This window comes from Talpa europaea, assembly GCF_964194135.1.
Source record: "Talpa europaea genome assembly, chromosome: 13".
Taxonomy (NCBI): domain Eukaryota; kingdom Metazoa; phylum Chordata; class Mammalia; order Eulipotyphla; family Talpidae; genus Talpa; species Talpa europaea.
Window position 1 is genome coordinate 29155029 of NC_140080.1, and position 19287 is coordinate 29174315.

At 40.0% G+C, this 19287-nt stretch overlaps 1 protein-coding gene across 1 annotated transcript in view; it reads left to right on the forward strand.

Moving 5' to 3' along the window:
- Window positions 1-3450: 3450 nt before the first annotated feature.
- The window catches only part of CATSPER3 (cation channel sperm associated 3), a gene marked incomplete at both ends in the record, with an annotated part of 33119 nt that continues 17282 nt past the window's right edge, over window positions 3451-19287 (forward strand). Inside the window, one exon of the mRNA XM_084252618.1 lies at window positions 3451-3603. Within this exon, the coding sequence (XP_084108744.1) occupies window positions 3451-3603 (153 nt within the window). The remainder of the gene's footprint in view (window positions 3604-19287) is intronic.

Here is a 19287-nt window from a genome sequence, read left to right on the forward strand (position 1 = left end):
ACCAACTGGAGTTCCATTCCCTGACTTAATGTCTTAAGAAACCACGTTCAGCTGGTGTTGGCTGTGCTGATATGAGACCAGCCAGCTCGTCTCTTCTGCTCACAGCTAGTGAGCTTTCCTTGCCCCCACCGCAAGCATCCTGAAAGAAATGTTTACATTCTTTTTTAAAAAAAAATTTAAAAAGATTTATTTATTTATGCATACAAGAACTGGGGTACAGGCCAGAGCTGTGGGGGGTGAGAGGATTCATCAAAAATAGTGGGGAACAGAACAGGCAGATTGACTGAAATACACTGCTGAGGGGAGCAGTGGGCAAGTCAGGAGAGGTCTGCTGCGCTGTGTTGGTAGCTCCCTGGCCGGGGATCGAACTTGTACTGCAGTGGCTGTGGACAGCTTCACAGGCTGTGTTCCAACCTCTTGTGCCACCAGGGAGGCCCCAAAATCTCTACATTCTTAATCTCCATTTCTCCCCTCAAAAAACATCTTTTGGTACTTAAAGAGGGAAGGCATAGTGGTGTACCAATGGTTTCTGCAGATGGAACCCCCGCTAAACTCAACTACATGAGTGAATTTAAGGATCCCTGATGCTATTCACTTGTATATTCACGTAGCACACACTTAGCAAGAAGTTTCTAATCCCCGTAATGGGATGAGGCATGTAGATATCTTGGTGCAGGTAGAAGCATGCACAGTGTGTGCTGACTCTTGGAGTAGCTCTGAGCATATTGGGCAGGAGCCCAGAGGGTGCTGGGGTATGTCACCAAAGGAGACAGTAGGCGGTATTGAAGCAACTGATCTCTGAGAAAAAGAATGTAGAGCAAGAAGATGAAGCTAACGTTTGAATCTTGGGGATAGTAATCCCAGTGATTATTAAAGTTTTGTTACTGATGATTTTAAATGTTCATTGAATAAATAAGATGTTATTTCTCACTTCAATATATTGGTTGTCTCTGAGATTATTTTCCTACCAGGAATTGTCACACATATTTGTTTTAGAATACCAGGTACTGTAAGTCCTCACTTAACATTGTCAACAGGTTCTTGGAAACTGTGACTTTATACTGATGTATACAATAAAGCCAGGTCCTTGAATAATGTTGATTGTTTAATGTCGACTGGGATTTCTCTTTTTCTCATAAATTTTTTTTTAGACTTTAAAAAAAAAAAATATTTATTTATTTATTTATTTAAGCACTGGATACAGTCAGAAGCTCGGGAGGGTGAGAGAATTCACCAGAGCCAGAGCGAGGAACAGAACAGAGTGATGAAATACACTGCTGAGGGGAGCTGTGGGCGTGGCAGGAGAGGTCTGCACGCCATGTGGGACCCTCGCCGGCGACTGGGGATCGAACCAGCACTGCTGTGGCTGCGGGCAGCCTTACAGCCCAGCGCTCAAGCACTGCACCACCAGGAGAGACCCCATAAATGTTAAAATGATGCTGAATGAAATGACCTTATCTAAGGTTCTGCTGTATAGTAAAGATGGTGGGGTGGTTGCCTCCTTTTCTGATGACCTAAGAACTAAAGTTTCCAGGACTGACTAAACATTTCATGCAGTGCAGAGCCACTCAGGTCCCTCTGTCATATATTAATCTCAAGCAATAAGCAGGGCAAAAAAAAAAAAAAGTCCCTATTGCTCATGTACTTAAAACATTTCTACCACACAGGCTCATAGTTTACACTCTCCTTGGGTGGTTTGCATGTGCAATTCCATGCCCCCAATTAGTCAGTGCTGGCATGGGTAACCTGTGCGCTCCGGTTTCTTTCATTCTTGCCCCAAGCTGCTCAAAATCTTTATCTTTTAGGTCTTTGCAGTATGTGCCCTGGATGTTTTCTTTTGTTCTTAGAACCCCAGAGAACTTTGCTTTTGCCTCTTAGATGACCCTTATTTTAATCACATTAAGAGTCTTTGTCAGATGGAGGCACTTCTTGGAGAAGGAAGAGCTTTTGCCTGCTTTATCTCTGCTGTCTCCAAGCTTTGGCCTGGAGTTTCACAATTGCTGGGTACTCATAATGATTTTGCTGAACTGATGGGCTCCTTGGGAATCAGTCCCCTTGGGAAGAGACTGTCTGTGGGTAGATCAGCTTGGGAGCATACTCGTCAGGGGCCTCACAGGGTAATGTACTGGAATACCAAAGTGTGACCTCATAAAGCAAGGATTCCCTTTGTGGACCCTTTGCTAGTGGAATCTAGATGCTGAGGAAATTCCTACGCAGAGATTGTCTGTTGGATGATAAATGCAAGGAATAAAAATTGAAAATTTACAAAATGTCTGAAGACTTTAACCTCGAGGATGACTCGTAAGTCATTTTCATTCCACTGTTAGATAATGGATCAGAAACATTCTGTGGGAGAAGTACACAATTTCAGTAAATATTCTCTATTTCTGGTTGCTTGTTAAGAAACGTGCAAATGCCGAGTGCCAGTGTTCTCTTAGCCTCTTCCTGTAGGCACTAGTCCACTTCCCAAATTGAGGTGCATGTCCTTAATAATCTGCTCTCTTTGACTGAAGAGATTTGTGAAGGCTTTGCCAAATATTTTCCTTAATCAATCCTTTTTCTCAGACAAATGGTTTCAAAGTTCTCACTACTGTAAATGTTGGGATAAACAGGTGGCCAAAGTCACTGTTTACCTTTCAGATTGTATTTTCTTGGGGTAGATGCCTTGAGTCAGACAATATGAACAATTCTGATGCTTTTCAGAAAAGTTGGTGAATTTGTATTCCTCTGGTAGTTTATGAAAAGTGCCCCATCACAATACACACTTCTCAGCATTAAGTATTACCATGTTTAAGTCTTTGCTAATTTTATAAGTAAAAATTATGGCTTTTCTTAATTTGTATCTCCATGGTTAGTACTGCCACTGAACATTTGTGGGGGAAATTAATGTCTTAAAGTATTCAGTTTCTTATCATTGATTTCTAAGTATGTGGGTAATTATTTGATTATTATCAATTTTCTCCACTAACTTTGCTCATACTATATTCCCAGCACCTACTATATTGCCTGGTATGTAGTAGTCACTCAATATAAATTTCTTAAATAAATGAAGATGATGCTTTGTTTTGCTTGAGGGGTAACCATTCTTTTTCCGAGGTCTAGAGAGAAGTACTCAGTAACTGAGTGGGGACAGACAGTGATCATCATATATATTTTAATGATCCAGTCAGCTTTTAATTGAAATTTTAAAGTGTATGTACCACTATTTTATTTATTTACATTTTTAAAGGCACAGGTTTATTAGGAAAAGGAGAAAGATAGAGTCACCTGCATAGTCACAGGGGAGCTGCTGCTGCTGCTTTGCAAAGGGAAAAGGTTTATAAAAAGAAACACCTGCGTAGTTACAGGTGGGCAGGAGAGCTGCCTTAGTTGCTCTTTTAAAAGTATACACTGTTTGGAGATCTAGTTCTGTTATAAGATAATCAGATGTCTTACCAACTTTTTGACAGGATGAATGTAATTCGCAGTCAGGAATTTGTGAAGAAACTCATTGTGAGTCGTCTCTTTAAGATAATTATGATTAGCACCATCTCATTGAATGCCTTTTTTGTGGTCTTGAACACTGATTTTCGAACAAGTTATGCGTTTTTCAACTTTTTTGAGGTAAGTAGACAAAGTGGATCTATTTTCTTGTGTATCATCTATTTTATGTCTGAAAATGTGTGATTTTTTAAGATATTTAAGATACTTTTCTGTGGAAAAATTCTAGTGACTTTAAAAATATACTCTAAAATCTGGGAAGATGGTGGCAGCAGTAGCAGCAGTGACATGGTTTTTAAATCTCTGTGAGAAACAGAAAGAAAAAAGAATGAACAAAAATAAGTAGAGACCTCTGGGACACCATTAAAATATAAAAACACACATGGAATGGTTGCTTCGTAAAGAGAGTAGACAAAGGGTGTGGCAATTTGTGAAGAAATAAAGTCTAAAAACTTCCCAAATTTGATGAAAAACAAATCTGTATGTCCAAGAAGATTGATAAGGATAAACTCAAGAGATCCACCTAGACACATCAAATCAAACTGTTGAAAGGTAAAGACAAAGAAAATTTGGGGGCACTAATCAAGAAGTGATTTGTGACACATAAGAAATCCTTGGGCCTCCCCGGTGGTGCAGCGGTTGAGCGCTGGGTTGCGAAGCTGCCCGCGGCCTCTGCGGCGCCGGCTCGATCCCCGGCTGCTCCCCGGCCACTGGAGGAGGGTCCCACATGGCGCGCAGACCTCTCCTGCCGCCCGCTGCTCCCCTCAGCAGTGTACTTCGGTCCTTCTGCCTGCTCTGCTCCCCGCTCTGGCTCTGGTGAATTCTCTCACCCTCCCGTGCTTCTGACTGTACCCAGTGCATGTATAAACAAAACAAACAAACAAACAAATAAATAAAAAAAAGCATGCCTCTATAAAAAAAAAAAAAAAAAAAAGAAATCCTTAATAAAATTAATAGCTGATTTCTCACCAGAAATCATGGTGGTTATAAGGCAGTGGGATATTTTCTTCTAAGTACTGGAAGAAAAAGGCTGTCAACCAAGAGTTCTACATCCAGAAATCTGTCCTTCAAAAATGATAGAGAGGAGTGACATAAGTGAAAATCGCAGAGTAGGTAACTCCAAGGGTCCATTATGTATAGAAACACAAAACTGGGAAAAAGTTAAAGGTTTACTGCAACTGACTGAACTCTGAATCAGGAAAGAAGTAACTTTTAAAAGGTAGGAAGGGCCTCCCTAGTGGTGCAGGGAGTTGAGCGCAGCGCTGTGAAGCTGTCCATAGCTTCTGCAGCGCGGGTTTGATCACGGCTGGCCACAGAGCTACCCACATGGTGTGGCAGACCTCTCCTGTCTTGCCTGCTGCTCCCCTCAGCAGTGTGTTTCATCAGTCTGCCTGTTCTGTTCTCCGCTCTGTCTCTGGTGAATCCTCTCACCCTCCCGCACATCTGGCCTGTACCCCAGTCCTTATATGCATAAACAAATAAATCTTTTAAAAAAATTAAAAAAAGAAAAGGAAAACTTTGTAACAATTTTACTTGCCTTTGACTCACCCCTTCCCCAGCCCAGACTGATGATGAGCTTAAAGATGGCAGCCCATGTCCCCAGTGTGGGTTCCTGATCCCTGGGTACAGAAACAGCACATCAGAACTTCTTAAGGAATTGTCTTTTTTTTTTTTTAAAGATTTATTTATTTTTATACAAGAACCGGGGCATAGGCCAGATGTGCGGGAGGGTGAGAGGATTCACTGGAGACAGAGCAGGGAACAGAACAGGCAGACTGATGAAATACACTGCTGAGGGGAGCAGCAGGCGAGACAGGAGAGGTCTGCTTCGCCATGTGGGATTCTTGCCGGCCGGCTGGGATTGAACCCACACTGCAGAGGCTGTGGATAGCTTCACAGTGTTGCGCTCAACCGCCTGCGACACCAGGGAGGCCTTTAAGGACTTGTCTTTGTTTTAATTATTATGAGGTCTGCTGGAGGGACTCATGCAAGTCTCTTGCTTTTCTTTTGCCTAGAGTAGAACTTCTACAGTGTAGAAAAGTGACTATGTAGAGGGCACCTGGGCAAAAATCACCTGAGCAAAAATAAAAAACAGTTGAGGCAGGAAATGGACATGCTGAAAGCCTGTGAGGAAAATCCAGGGACAGAGGTTCTTTGGAAAATTAGGGCATTGAAAGTGGGAGTAAAACTCCCATTTTATTAGAAAGCTGGGGTGGACACATGATTAGCAACGACCTGAAAAAATCCCAGGGTTACAAATGATGAGCAGAGCATTGAAGGATTACCCTAGCACAGAGCCTATCTGTCTCCATCTCTCTCTAAGGTTGTAAAGGAAAAATATTGTTATAAATTTAAGAAGTTAATTGTAATCATGTGGGTAATGACCAAGAAAATAAACCAAAAAATACAGAAAAAGAAATGAGAAAGGAATAAAAATAATACACTGTAAGAAAATCAACATGAGAATTTCACACAAAATTTAAGACATAAAGTAAAAATAGAGGAATTGAGGACCAAAAAAATGACATGCATAAAACAAAGAACAAAATGGCAAAAATATATTCTTCCTTAATAAGTAAATGAATTTAAATTTCAAATTAAAAGACAGTGGATTATAAAAATAATACAAATATATGCTGTCTATAAGAGACTTTAAGTTCAAAGATAAAAATTGATATAAAATGAAAGATTAAAAAGATGATCCATGCAAATAGAAACCAAAAGGTAGCAGGAGTTGTATTCTAGTTCAGACAAAATAGACATTAAAACAGAAACTGTTAGAGGAGACAAAGACATTTTTACATTGACCAAGGGTCAGCACATGAAGATATATTAGTTTTTCTGAAGTACATATGGAGCATTCTCCAGGATAGACCATACATTAGGCCACAAAGCAAGTATCAATAAGTAAAAATTATTGGAATCATACAAAATATCTTCTTTGCCAATAGTGGAATGAAACTAGAAATAAGTAATAGGAAAACTGGAAAAATTTCCCAAAAATTTCAAATTTGTGGAAATACAACAACATAAACAACCAATAGTTCAAAGAAGAAATCACTGGAATATAGAATATACCAATGAATTTTATATATATATATATATATATATGTATGTCTGTAGTTAAATATGCAGTGTAATTAAACTTATAAAATGCAGCAGAACACTGCTGCTCCGCTCAAAGGGAAATGTATATCTGTGAGTGCCTACATGCACAAACAAGAAAGATCTGAAAAAAAGAATTTAACTCTGTGCCTTAAGAAACTGTAAAAAGAAGAACAAAACTAAACCCAATGCTAGCTGAAGCATGGAAATAAAATATTAGAGTGATATAAACAAAATAGAGAGTATAGGAACAATAGAGAAAAATCAACAAAGTCAAAATCTTGTTCAGTGATAAGATCAGCAAAATTAACAAACCTTTGCTAACTTGATGAAGAAAAAGAAAAGACTCAAATCGCTGATAACAGAAATAAAAGTTGGGATGTTACTGTTAGGGTTATATGGAATACTCTCATATAAACAATCGTAAACCAACAAATTAGCTGACCTAGATGAAATGGATAAAACCCTGGAAACATACCAACCATCAAGAAATGGCAAATAGACCTACAACAAGGAAAGGGATTGAATCACTAATCAAAATCCTACCAATAAAGAAGTACCCAGGGTGACATGGTTTTACTATTTAATACTACCTTGCATTTAAAGAATGAATATCAATCTTTTTCATACTCTTCCAGAAGATAGGAGGAATACTTTTGAACTCATTCCATGAAACCAGTATTACTCCAACACCAAAACTAGACAAAGGCATAGCCAGAAAAGAAAGCTACATGTGTGTTATGCATAAAGATGTAGAAACCTCATTTACATACTAAAAAACTGAATCCAAGAGCTTACTTAAAAGGATTATAAACCATGACCAACAGATATATCCTAGAAATCAAAGATGGTTGAATAATAGAATACCAATTAATGTTAACACACCAGTAGAAAGAAGGGAAAAACCCACATGATTATCTCACTTGGTGCCAAGGAATCCCACACTTGACAAAATCCAACTACATTTCATGATAATAAAATATATTTATGGGAAACTCACAGCTAATATCATACTCAGTGGTATGATATTACTAGTAATACATCAATGGTGAAATACTGAAAGTCCACTAATATCGGTAGCAAGACAAAATGAATGCGTTCTCCTTTATTCAACATTGTACTGGAAATTCTAGTCAGAGCAATTTGGTAAGAAAAAGAAATAAAAGATATCCAAATTGAAAAGGAAGAAGTGAGATTGTTTTGATTTATAGGTGTGACTTGAGCAAATATTTAGAAAATCGTAAAGATTGCACACATGCACCACACACAATTAGAGCTACTAAATGGATGCAGCAAAGTTACAGGATACAAGACCAGCAGTAAAAATTAGTTTTATTTCTGTACCTAACAATGAGCAGTCTGAAATAGAAATTAAGAAAATTCAATTTATAGCAGCATCCAAAATAAGATATAGGTTCAGAAATAAACTTAGCCAAGGAAATGAGAGATGTAAATACTGAAAACATAAAATATTGGTGAAAAAAATTAAATGAGACTTAAGTAAATGGAAAGACATCTTGTGTTCATGGATAGAAAGACTCGTTAAGAAAACTATCCAACATGATCTATAAATTTTTAGTATAATCTCTTGCAATTTGAACAGCATTTAAACAGTAGATGGAAAAGCAGATGTTAAAATTCATATGGATTTGCAAGCGACCCTGAATAGGCAAAACAGTACTGAAAATGAATTAGAGTTGAAGAATTTGAACTTTCTTACTTTATAACTTATTACAAAGATACAATAATCCAAACAGTGTGATACTGACATAAAGATAGACCTGTGGGGGGAGGAGAAGAAGTAAAATTAGAATTGCGACTCTAGAAATAAATTTTAATATCTATGGCTAATTGATTTTCAATAAGGGTGTCAAGAACATTCAGTGGGGTAGGCCTCTCTGGTGTGCAGGGGTTGTTTCTTGGTGCCATCAAGCTATCGCCAGCCACTGCAGCATGAGTTCGATCCAGGCCAGGGAGCTACCCACATGGTGCAGCAGACCTCTCCTGTCTTGCCCTCTGCTCCCCCCAGCAATGTATTTCAGTATATGCGCCTGTTCTGCTCCCCCCATTCTGTCTCTGGTGAATACTCTTACCTGCTGGCCCATACCCCAGTTCTTGTATACATAAATAAATACAATCTTTAAAAAAAAAAAAAAGAACATTAACTGGGGGAGAGAATAATCTCAACAAATGGTGGTGGGACAACTTGATCACCACATGCAGAAGAGTTAAGTTTCACTCCTGCCTCACACCATATGTAAAAATTTACTCATAATGGGTCAACATCCTAACTATAAAGTCTGGAGTTCTTAGAAGAAAACATAGGGTAAATCTTCATGACTTTAAATGTGACAGCGATTTATAGATATGATACCAGAAACACAGGCAACGAGAATAAATTGGACTTCATCAAAATTAAATATATTTATGAACCTAATGACACTATAAAAAGCGAAAGAAAAAAAAAATCCCAGAATGGAAGAAACCATTTGCAAATCATATATCTGTTAAGGGATAAATATCCAGAATATATAAAGAATTTTCACAATTCAGTAGCAACAACAACTAAATTACACAACCCAGTTCAAGAATAAGGACCTCCACATCACACTCCCAGACTTCAAACTCTACTACAAAGCCATAATCATCAAAACTGCATGGTATTGGAACAAGAACAGACACACAGACCAATGGAATCGAATAGAAAATCCAGAAATAAACCCACAGATTTATGGTCAACTAATCTTTGACAAAGGAGCAAAGACTATGCATAGGAGCAAAGAAAGTTTGTTCAATAAATGGTGCTGGGAAAACTGGGTCGCTACATGCAAAAGAATGAAGCTTGACCACTACCTCACACCATACACAAAAATCAACTCAAAATGGATTAAAGAACTAGACATAAGACCTGAAACCATAAAATATATAGAAGGAAATATAGGCGAAACACTACGTGATTTGCACATCAAAGACATCTTTACAGACACATCACCCAAAGCAGTGATAGTGAAGGCAAAGATAAACAGCTGGGACTACATCAAATTAAAGAGCTTCTGTACAAGGGAGGGAAGCGCAGAAACCTGCTCCCCTCCCCCGCCCACAAAGTCGGCACTCTCCAAACGGCAGAGAGGAGGGAAACAACAAACCAAAACGGCCAACAAGAAAAACGGACGCAGCAAGTGGGACTGTGAGTGGAAAGGAACTATTTCAGCCACCACACCCCGTGAACGGGAGCTGTGGAGAACCCTGCAGGATCCGCCGCGGAGGTGAGCTCCAGGCGCCATTAAAGAGAGCCCCGCCCCCCAGGAGGAGACCAGCACCAGCACACAGCCCCGGCCACCCGGTAAGCCTGCTCAGAAAGCGGCGCGCTGATCCGGATCGGATCGCAGCTGCCCAGGTCCCCGCGCCTGCGACCTAGGCTTGCGGGGAGACCGCGGAGGCCCTCCCTGAGTGAGCAGAAACAAGGCGCCCAGGCAGGGAAGCGGGATTCAAAAGGCGCCATTCCCGCGCCACTGATCTGGGCTACAGCCCGCGTCCTGGAACTGAGGGCTTTGGAACTGAGACCCGGGGCACGAAATTAGGGGCGTGGGTTCCCCACGACGGTGAGGCACAAGGCAGACACAGCACCCCAAAGCCGTTGAGGTGTACCCTACCATCCCCGCTCTGCTCCCTGTCCCACGGGGTGGAAAATCAGCTCCCCAAGGGCTCTAGGAGAGATCTCTGGCGCCACCTAGCGACTTGAAGCCAGCAGAGGCTCCTGAAGGAGCTAGTGGCCAGCTGGGGAGTTAGCCCACACCGGGCCCCTTCCGAACAAGTAGTCTGAGCCCACAGGGAGAGCGAGCACCCACAGCCGGGGCAGACCAGGCGCGCAGAAGAGTGTGCCTGAGACCAGACGCGCAGGGAGTGTGTCCCACATCACCATTTTAGAACAGGGACATTTCTTCAGTAAAGACTACCTGCAGAAGGCCTCCTCAGGAGCCAGAGGTGAGCGGGGGAAGTTCGCCCACGCCAGACCCCCTCTGGCCTGCAGTCCAAGCCCAGAGGGGGAGCAGGAACCCACCGCCGGGGCAGACCAGGCGCACAGAGGAGTGTGTCCCCACATCGGCATTTTAGAACAGGGACCTTTCTCCAGTAAAGACTGCTTGAAACTGACAGATGACTCCTGGAGGAACCAGAGGGGAACAGAGAAGCCCACCCAAGATGCCGGCCAGTCCCAACAACACAGTGTCCCAACGCATACGGCAAATTAGAAAACAGACAGTAGGGAGGAGAAGAACCACACGCAACCTAGCAACTCTCCAGAGAAAAAGCACACCACAAAAAGAAAACCAGCCCCCAGATTGCAACGACAATAACTTGGAAGAATTTCTGAGCCTTCCAGAAAGAGAATTTAAAATTGCCGTGATTATAAAACTGACAGAAGTCATAAAGGAAAACAATGATAAGGGAAAAATAATCAACGATCAGAAGAATGCAATTGAGTCCCTAGAGAGGGAAAACAATGGTCAGAAGAAAGAAATTGAGTCCCTAAAGAGGGAAGTAAAAGAAATGCAGGAGATCAAAGAATTAATGGAAGAACTAAAGAATTCTGGGAAAAGCAATGAAAGCAGAATAGATGAAATGGAAGAACGAATAAGTAATCTTGAAGACACAGAAATAAAAAGAACCAAAACAGAAAAGGAAAGAGAAGTACGAAGGAAAAAGAACGAGGAAAGACTTCGGGAACTATCTGACTCCATGAGGAAAGGAAATATAAGAGTTATAGGAATACCAGAAGGAGAGGAGAGAGATGTAGGAACAGAGAAAATATTCAAGGAGATAATTGAAGAGAACTTCCCAAATGTGAAGAAGGAGCTGAAAATTGATATACAAGAAGCAAGAAGAACACCAAACTTCCACGACGAAAGGAAAAATACAGCAAGACACATAATAGTAAAGCTCCCAAGAATCCAGGACAAGGAAAAAATAATGAAGCTGGCAAGAGGGAAGAAACAGATAACATTCAAAGGAAAACCAATCAGGCTGACATCAGACTTCTCCGAAGAAACACTACGGGCAAGGAGAGAGTGGAGGGACATAGTCAACAGACTCCAAGAAAACAGATGCCAACCAAGAATACTCTATCCCGCAAAGCTCTCCTTCCTCTTTGAAGAAAGAATATGGACCTTCCCAGACAAACAGAAACTCCGGAATTTCATTGCAACTAAACCCCCACTCCAAAAAATACTACAAGGAGTCCTAAAGCCAGAACCTCAGAGGGACGAATAACAATGAAAGAAGGCCAAAAAAAAAAAAGTTATTAAAAGAATAAATAAATAAAATCAAAGGAAAGACAAACACAATGGCAAATACAGATGTTAACATATCAATATTAACTCTAAATGTAAATGGACTAAACTCTTCAATAAAAAGACACAGAGTTGCAGCCTGGATTAAGAAACAAAACCCAACCTTTTGCTGTCTCCAGGAAACACATTTAGCTACAAAAGATAAAAATAGGCTCAAAGTTAAAGGATGGAAAACAATCCTACAAGCAAATGGACCAAAAAAGAAAGCTGGAACAGCTATACTTATATCAGATAAAACAGATTTCAAACTCAAAAAGATAAAAAGAGACCCCAATGGTCACTACATTATGATCAAGGGGACAATACTTCAAGAAGAAATAACACTCATTAACATATACTCACCAAACGAAGGAGCACCAAAATATATCAGACAACTGTTGTCCTCTCTGAAAACAGACATCAGAGAAAACACATACGTAGTGGGAGACTTCAACACACCACTATCAACAATGGATAGATCAACAAGACAAAAAATAAGTAAAGAAACCAAAGCTCTAAATAAGGACCTAGAGCAATTGGGCTTAACAGACATCTATAGAACACTAAACCCCAAAAAAACGGAGTACACATTTTTCTCAAGCGCACACGGATCATTCTCCAGGATCGATCACATACTGGGGCACAAGACAAATATCAACAGATACACCAAGATTGAAATCATATCAACCATCTTTTCTGACCATGAAGGCATCAAACTAGAAATAAACCATAAAAAGAAGGCAAGGAACTTTCCTACCTCATGGAGATTAAAAACCACACTACTGGAAGACCATTGGACTAATGAGGAGATCAAAGAAGAAATTAAAAAATTTTTTGAATTGAACGACAAGGAGGACACCAATATCCTAAATGTATGGGATGCAGCAAAAGCAGTAATAAGAGGAAAATATATAGCAATAGAAGCTCACATCAAGAAACAAGAAAGAACTCAAAGAAACAACCTAATCTCGAAGCTCAAAGATCTAGAAAAAGAACAACAAAAAAACCCCAAAACCAGTAGAAGAAAAGAAATAATAAAAACCAAAGCAGAAATAAATGAAATTGAAACTAAAAAAACAATCCAAAAGATCAATGAAACCAAGAGCTGGTTCTTTGAAAAAGTCAATAAAATAGACAAACCCCTAGCCAGGCTCACAAAGGAAAAAAGGGAGAAAGCACAAATAAACAGGATCATCAATGAAAGAGGAGAAATCACAACGGACACAGCAGAAATCAAAAGAATAATCAGTAACTACTATGAACAGTTATATGGAAACAAGTTTAACAATCTAGAGGAGATGGACAAATTCCTACAACTCTACAATCACCCAAAGCTAGATAAAGAAGAAATAGAACACCTAAACAGACCAATTACAATTAGCGAAATTGAAATGGTAATCCAAAACCTCCCCAAAAACAAAAGCCCAGGACCTGATGGATTTACAAATGAATTCTACCAAACATTCAGAGATGAATTAGTGCCTATCCTTCACAAACTCTTCCAAAAAATTGAGAAGGAAGGGACAATACCAAACACGTTTTATGAAGCCAACATTACATTAATACCAAAACCGAACAAGGACAACACAAAAAAGGAAAACTACAGGCCAATCTCCTTAATGAACACTGATGCAAAAATCCTCAATAAAATTTTAGCTATCAGAATCCAACAATGTATCCATAAGATAATTCACCACGACCAAGTAGGATTCATTCCAGGGACACAAGGATGGTTTAACATCCGAAAATCAATCAACGTTATCCAACACATCAACAAAAAGAAATATAAAAACCATATGATAATATCAATAGATGCTGAGAAAGCTTTCGACAAAGTGCAACACCCATTCATGATAAAAGCCCTTGAAATTCTTGGGATACAAGGAACATACCTCAACATCATAAAGGCCATCTATGACAAGCCAACAGCCAGTATCATTCTCAATGGTGAAAAGCTGAAAGCAATTCCATTAAGATCTGGAACAAGACAAGGATGTCCACTCTCACCACTGCTTTTCAATATAATACTGGAAGTCCTAGCCAGGGCAATAAGACAAGAGAAAGACATCCAAGGAATCCAAATAGGAAAAGAAGAAGTCAAACTATCACTATTTGCAGACGATATGATATTATACATAGAGAACCCCAAGAACTCCACAGAAAAGCTAATTCAACTCATCAATCAGTTCAGTAAATTGGCAGGATACAAAATCAACACGCAAAAGTCAGTAGCCTTCCTATACACAAACAATAAATCTGAAGAAGAAGAAATCAAAAAAACCATCCCTTTTGTTATTGAAACAAAAAAAATCAAATATTTGGGAATAAATCTAACAAAAGAGATAAAGGACCTATACAAAGAAAACTATAAAACACTGTTAAAAGAAATAGAAGAAGACACAAAGAAATGGAGAGACATCCCCTGCTCATGGATTGGAAGAATAAACATTATTAAAATGGCCATCCTTCCAAAAGCAATATACAGATTCAATGCTATTCCAATCAAAATTTCAATGTCATTCTTCAAAGAAATAGAACAATTATTGATGAAATTCATATGGAATCACAAAAAACCCCGAATAGCCAAAGCTCTCCTGAAAAAAAAAAAGAAGGGAATGGAGGCATCACACTCCCAGACTTCAAACTATACTACAAAGCCATAATCATCAAAACTGCATGGTATTGGAACAAGAACAGACATACAGACCAATGGAATCGAATAGAAAATCCAGAAATAAACCCACAGATTTATGGTCAACTAATCTTTGACAAAGGAGCAAAGAATATGCATTGGAGCAAAGAAAGTTTGTTCAATAAATGGTGCTGGGAAAACTGGGTCGCTACATGCAAAAGAATGAAGCTTGACCACCACCTCACACCATACACAAAAATCAACTCAAAATGGATTAAAGAACTAGACATAAGACCTGAAACCATAAAATATATAGAAGGAAATATAGGCGAAACACTACGTGATTTGCACATCAAAGACATCTTTACAGACACATCACCCAAAGCAGTGATAGTGAAGGCAAAGATAAACAGCTGGGACTACATCAAATTAAAGAGCTTTTGCACAGCAAAAGAGACAATAACAAAAACAAAGAGAAACCCCACCAACTGGGAGAACATTTTTGCACCCAACACTAATGATAAAGGACTGATCACAAAAATCTGCAAAGAGCTGATGAGACTCAACAACAAAGAAAATAATCCCGTCAAAAAATGGGCAGAAGAGCTAAAAAGAAACTTCTCTGAAGAGGAAATGCAAATGGCCAACAGGCATATGAAAAAATGTTCAACATCACTTGTAATCAGGGAAATGCAAATCAAAACTACCATGAGATACCATCTTACACCAGTGAGAATGGCACATATTAAAAAAACTAGCAACAACAAATGTTGGCGAGGGTGTGGAGAAAAAGGAACTCTTCTGCACTGTTGGTGGGAGTGCAAACTGGTCCAACCACTGTGGAAAGCTGTGTGGAGATTTCTGGACCTACTAAACATAGAGCTTCCATATGATCCAGCAATTCCACTCCTAGGTCTTTACCCAAAGGACACAGAAACATCAATTCCAAAGAACACCTGCACCCCTATGTTTATAGCAGCACTGTTTACAATAGCTAAGCTTTGGAAACAACCCAAATGCCCAAAAATAGATGACTGGATCAAGAAGATGTGGTACATATATACCATGGAATATTACTCAGCATTCAAAAAAGATAAACACATGCAATTTGCAGCAACATGGATGGCGCTGGAAGGGATCATGCTCAGCGAAATAAGCCAAAAAGAAAAAGAAAAATACCGGACGGTCTCACTCATAGCAGGAATCTAGAAAACTTAAATAAGGGACCAGAAAAATGAATAACCATAAGAAAGCGAAAATCAAAATCAACAAAAAACTATGAACCAGAGACACTTTTTGGGGGGTGAGGGGTGGGAGGGGAGGGATTGGGGTCAGAATGGGGGGGTTGCAATTGTATGGGGAATATAAAAATAAAATTTATTATTTAAAAAAAAAAAAAGAATAAGGACCTCCAGTAAGGGACTAGAATAGACATTTCTCCGAAGGATATTCAAGTTGCACCTAAAAAGATGGTCAATATCCCCAGTCATTAGAAGGGGAAATGCAATCAAAACTATAATGAGATACAACTTCACATTCATTAGAACAGCTATTATTAAAAGAAAAAAAATGTATAAAGCAAACATTGGTGAGGATATAGAGAAATTAGAACCTTGAACATTGCTGGTGGGAGTGTAAAATCATACAGCCAATATATAAAACCATTTGGCAGTTCTTCAAAAAGTTAAACATAGAATTACCAGAGATAGCAATTGTCAGGTAAAAACAGAACTCAAAAAGATAGTTGAACACCAGTGTTCATAGAATCATTATTCATAACAGTCAAAAGAAGAAAGCATCCAAATCCATCAAATAAATGGACTATTTCTCAGCCTTATAAATGGGTGAAATTCTGACACGTGCTGCAATGTGGATGAACCTTGAAAGCATGCTATGTGCACTAAACCAGAAAACCAGACACAATAATGAAATATTGTATGGTTCCACTTAGAGGAAATACCTAGAATAGGCAAATGCATATAGAAAAGTGTTACAGAGTTCACTATAACAAAGCTGGGATGGGGAAGTAGAGAATGGAAGGAATTGTGCATTATTTTAGGGATAGTAAAATAGTTGTGGAAAATTACAGTGGTGAAGGTTGCACAGTATTGTTAACACATTTAGTTCTACTTAATTGTATACCTAAAATGGCTAAAAATGGTCAATTTAATGATGATATGTATTATTTTACCACAATAGATAAACAAAAGTTGATGTTCTCAAAACTAGCCCTTTCCAATGAATTTTACACTTTAAAATGATGAATTTGTGGTATGTGGATTATGAGCTGACTTGATGGAAAAGAGTGGAGAATAAAATCAAAGTGAAAGAAATCGTAGGGTAGAAGGGAAAAAGAAGGAAAGAGTAAAGGTAAGAGCAGAAATGAATGAAATAGGAAACAGACTCAAAGAAAGTATCAACAGAATCGTAAGTTAGATCTGAAAATAGAAATATAACTTCATGAGACAAGGTAAATGGAATCCCTGAATCATGCTAGGAATTAAAAGGCAAAATTGCAGATACAGTAGGTGCCATAAATGTAATAATTTCATGTCAATAACTTAAAAAATCTAGCTGAAATAAGATGATTTTCTAGAAAAAAAATTCAGTAAAATTTGAAATAATCTTTATATGTCCACATATGTCCTTTAATGACTATAAAACATTGCATTAGTAGTTTAAAATGCCCCTCCGTCAAGCAAACAAAGTAACCTGGTAGAGATGGTTTTACATTCATGGGAGCTCCAATTTCTAGCATAAAATGCTTTCAGTGATTAATACACCAGTGTATCTGCCCTGCCCACAAACTCTTCATCTTGTGAAGCTAGCATAACCTCATGCCCCAACTAGAGAAGGACAGGATAAAAAAGCTCATGGTGTGATGAACTTGAACACAAAAATCCCAAACAGAATATTAGGAAAGCAAGTTAAAAAATGTACAAAAGCGATAAGATACCATTGCCATAATGGGTGTTTCCATCAGTGCAGAAAGACTTACACATTTTATTAGCTTAAAATATGAAAGAATTACTAACCCCCTGGTGGCACAGGGGGTTAAGCGCTGCACTGTGGAGCTGTCCGCAGACTGCAGCGGCAGTTTGATCCCAGCTGGCCGGTGAGGGTCCCACATGGCAAGGCAGACCTCTCCTGTCTCGCCCGCTGCTCCCCTCAGCAGTGCATTTTGTCAGTCTGCCTGTTCTGTTCCCCGCTCTGTCTCTGGTGAATTCTCTCACCCTCCCGCACATCTGGTCTGTACCCCGGTTCTTGTATAAATAAATCTTTAAAAAAAAAAGAAAGAAAGAAATTCCTAAGATTATTAAAGATTTATTTTATTTATTTATACAAGCACTGGATATAGTCAGAAGTGCAGGAGGGTGAGAGAATTCACCAGAGCCAGAGCAGAGAGCAGAACAGGCAGACTGACGAAGTACACAGCTGAGGGGAGCAGTGGGCAGCAGAAGAGGTCTGCGCGCCATGTGGGACCCTCGCCCGGCATCCGGGGATTGAACTGGCGCTGCAGAGGCTGCGGGCAGCTTCACAACCCAGTGCTCAACCGCTGCGCCACTGGGGAGGCCCCTAAGATTATTTAAAGATGCAGGAAAAAAGCTTATTGTGAATGTCCTCTATGATAAAAACTTAGCAAACTATGAATATATATAAAGGATTTATTTTTAACCTCATTAAGTGTATCTATGAAAAAACTATATTAAAATTCATATCCAGTTGTAAAACTTAGCATAATCCCTTTAAAGTAGTATTCCAGTTAAGATTTATAATTGAGGTCCTCCCCGGTGGCGCAGCAGTTGAGCGCTGGGTTGCGAAGCTGCCCGCGGCCTCTGCGGCGCCTGTTCGATCCCCGGCTGCTCCCCGGCCACCGGAGGAGGGTCCCACATGGCGCGCGGACCTCTCCTGCCGCCCGCTGCTCCCCTCAGCAGTGTACTTCGGTCCTTCTGCCTGCTCTGCTCCTCGCTCTGGCTCTGGTGAGTTCTCTCACCCTCCCGCGCTTCTGACTGTACCCAGTGCATGCATAAAAAAACAAACAAACAAACAAACAAATAAATAAAGCATGCCTTAATAAAAAAAAAAATTAAAAAAAAAAAGATTTATAATTGAAAGGTGAGCAGAGACCATGTGGGAGCAAGCCCTTTGGCCTATATACAACATAAGAAACTGTGTGAACTTAGTGTGGCTGCACTGACCTCACCCAATCCTGTGCATGAAGCCAGGCAGGTAGAGGGAGGACCCAGCAACCCCATGGTGAGCAGTGACCACCTGGGAGAGTGCCATTTAGCCCACGCACAGTATTAGAGTCTGTGTAAATCCCTGCCTGCCTGTGCTGGCCCCACCTGGCCCTGTGAGTTAAGCCAGGCAGGTAGAGGGAGGGCCCAGTGCCCACAGGGTCAGCAGCAACCACATGGGCAAATGCCCTTCAGCCCACACATAGCAATAGTGTGCATGAACCACATTGCAGCTGTGCCAACCGCACCTGGCCTTGTGTGCAAAGACACGAAAGTAGGGGGAGACCAGCAGCACACAGAGACTCAGCAACCTCCAGTGCCAGCACCCAACAGCCCTAGCACCCATCAGCCCATCCACAGCATCATAGTCCTTGTGAAGCCTGGCATCATGGTACCAGATCAGGCCTGGCCACCAGTCCCTGATGTCCCAGTAGCAGCACCCTGAAATGCCTGCCAGCACCAGTGGTTGCAGTGGCACTGTGCATATAACAAATACAAAAGCAAA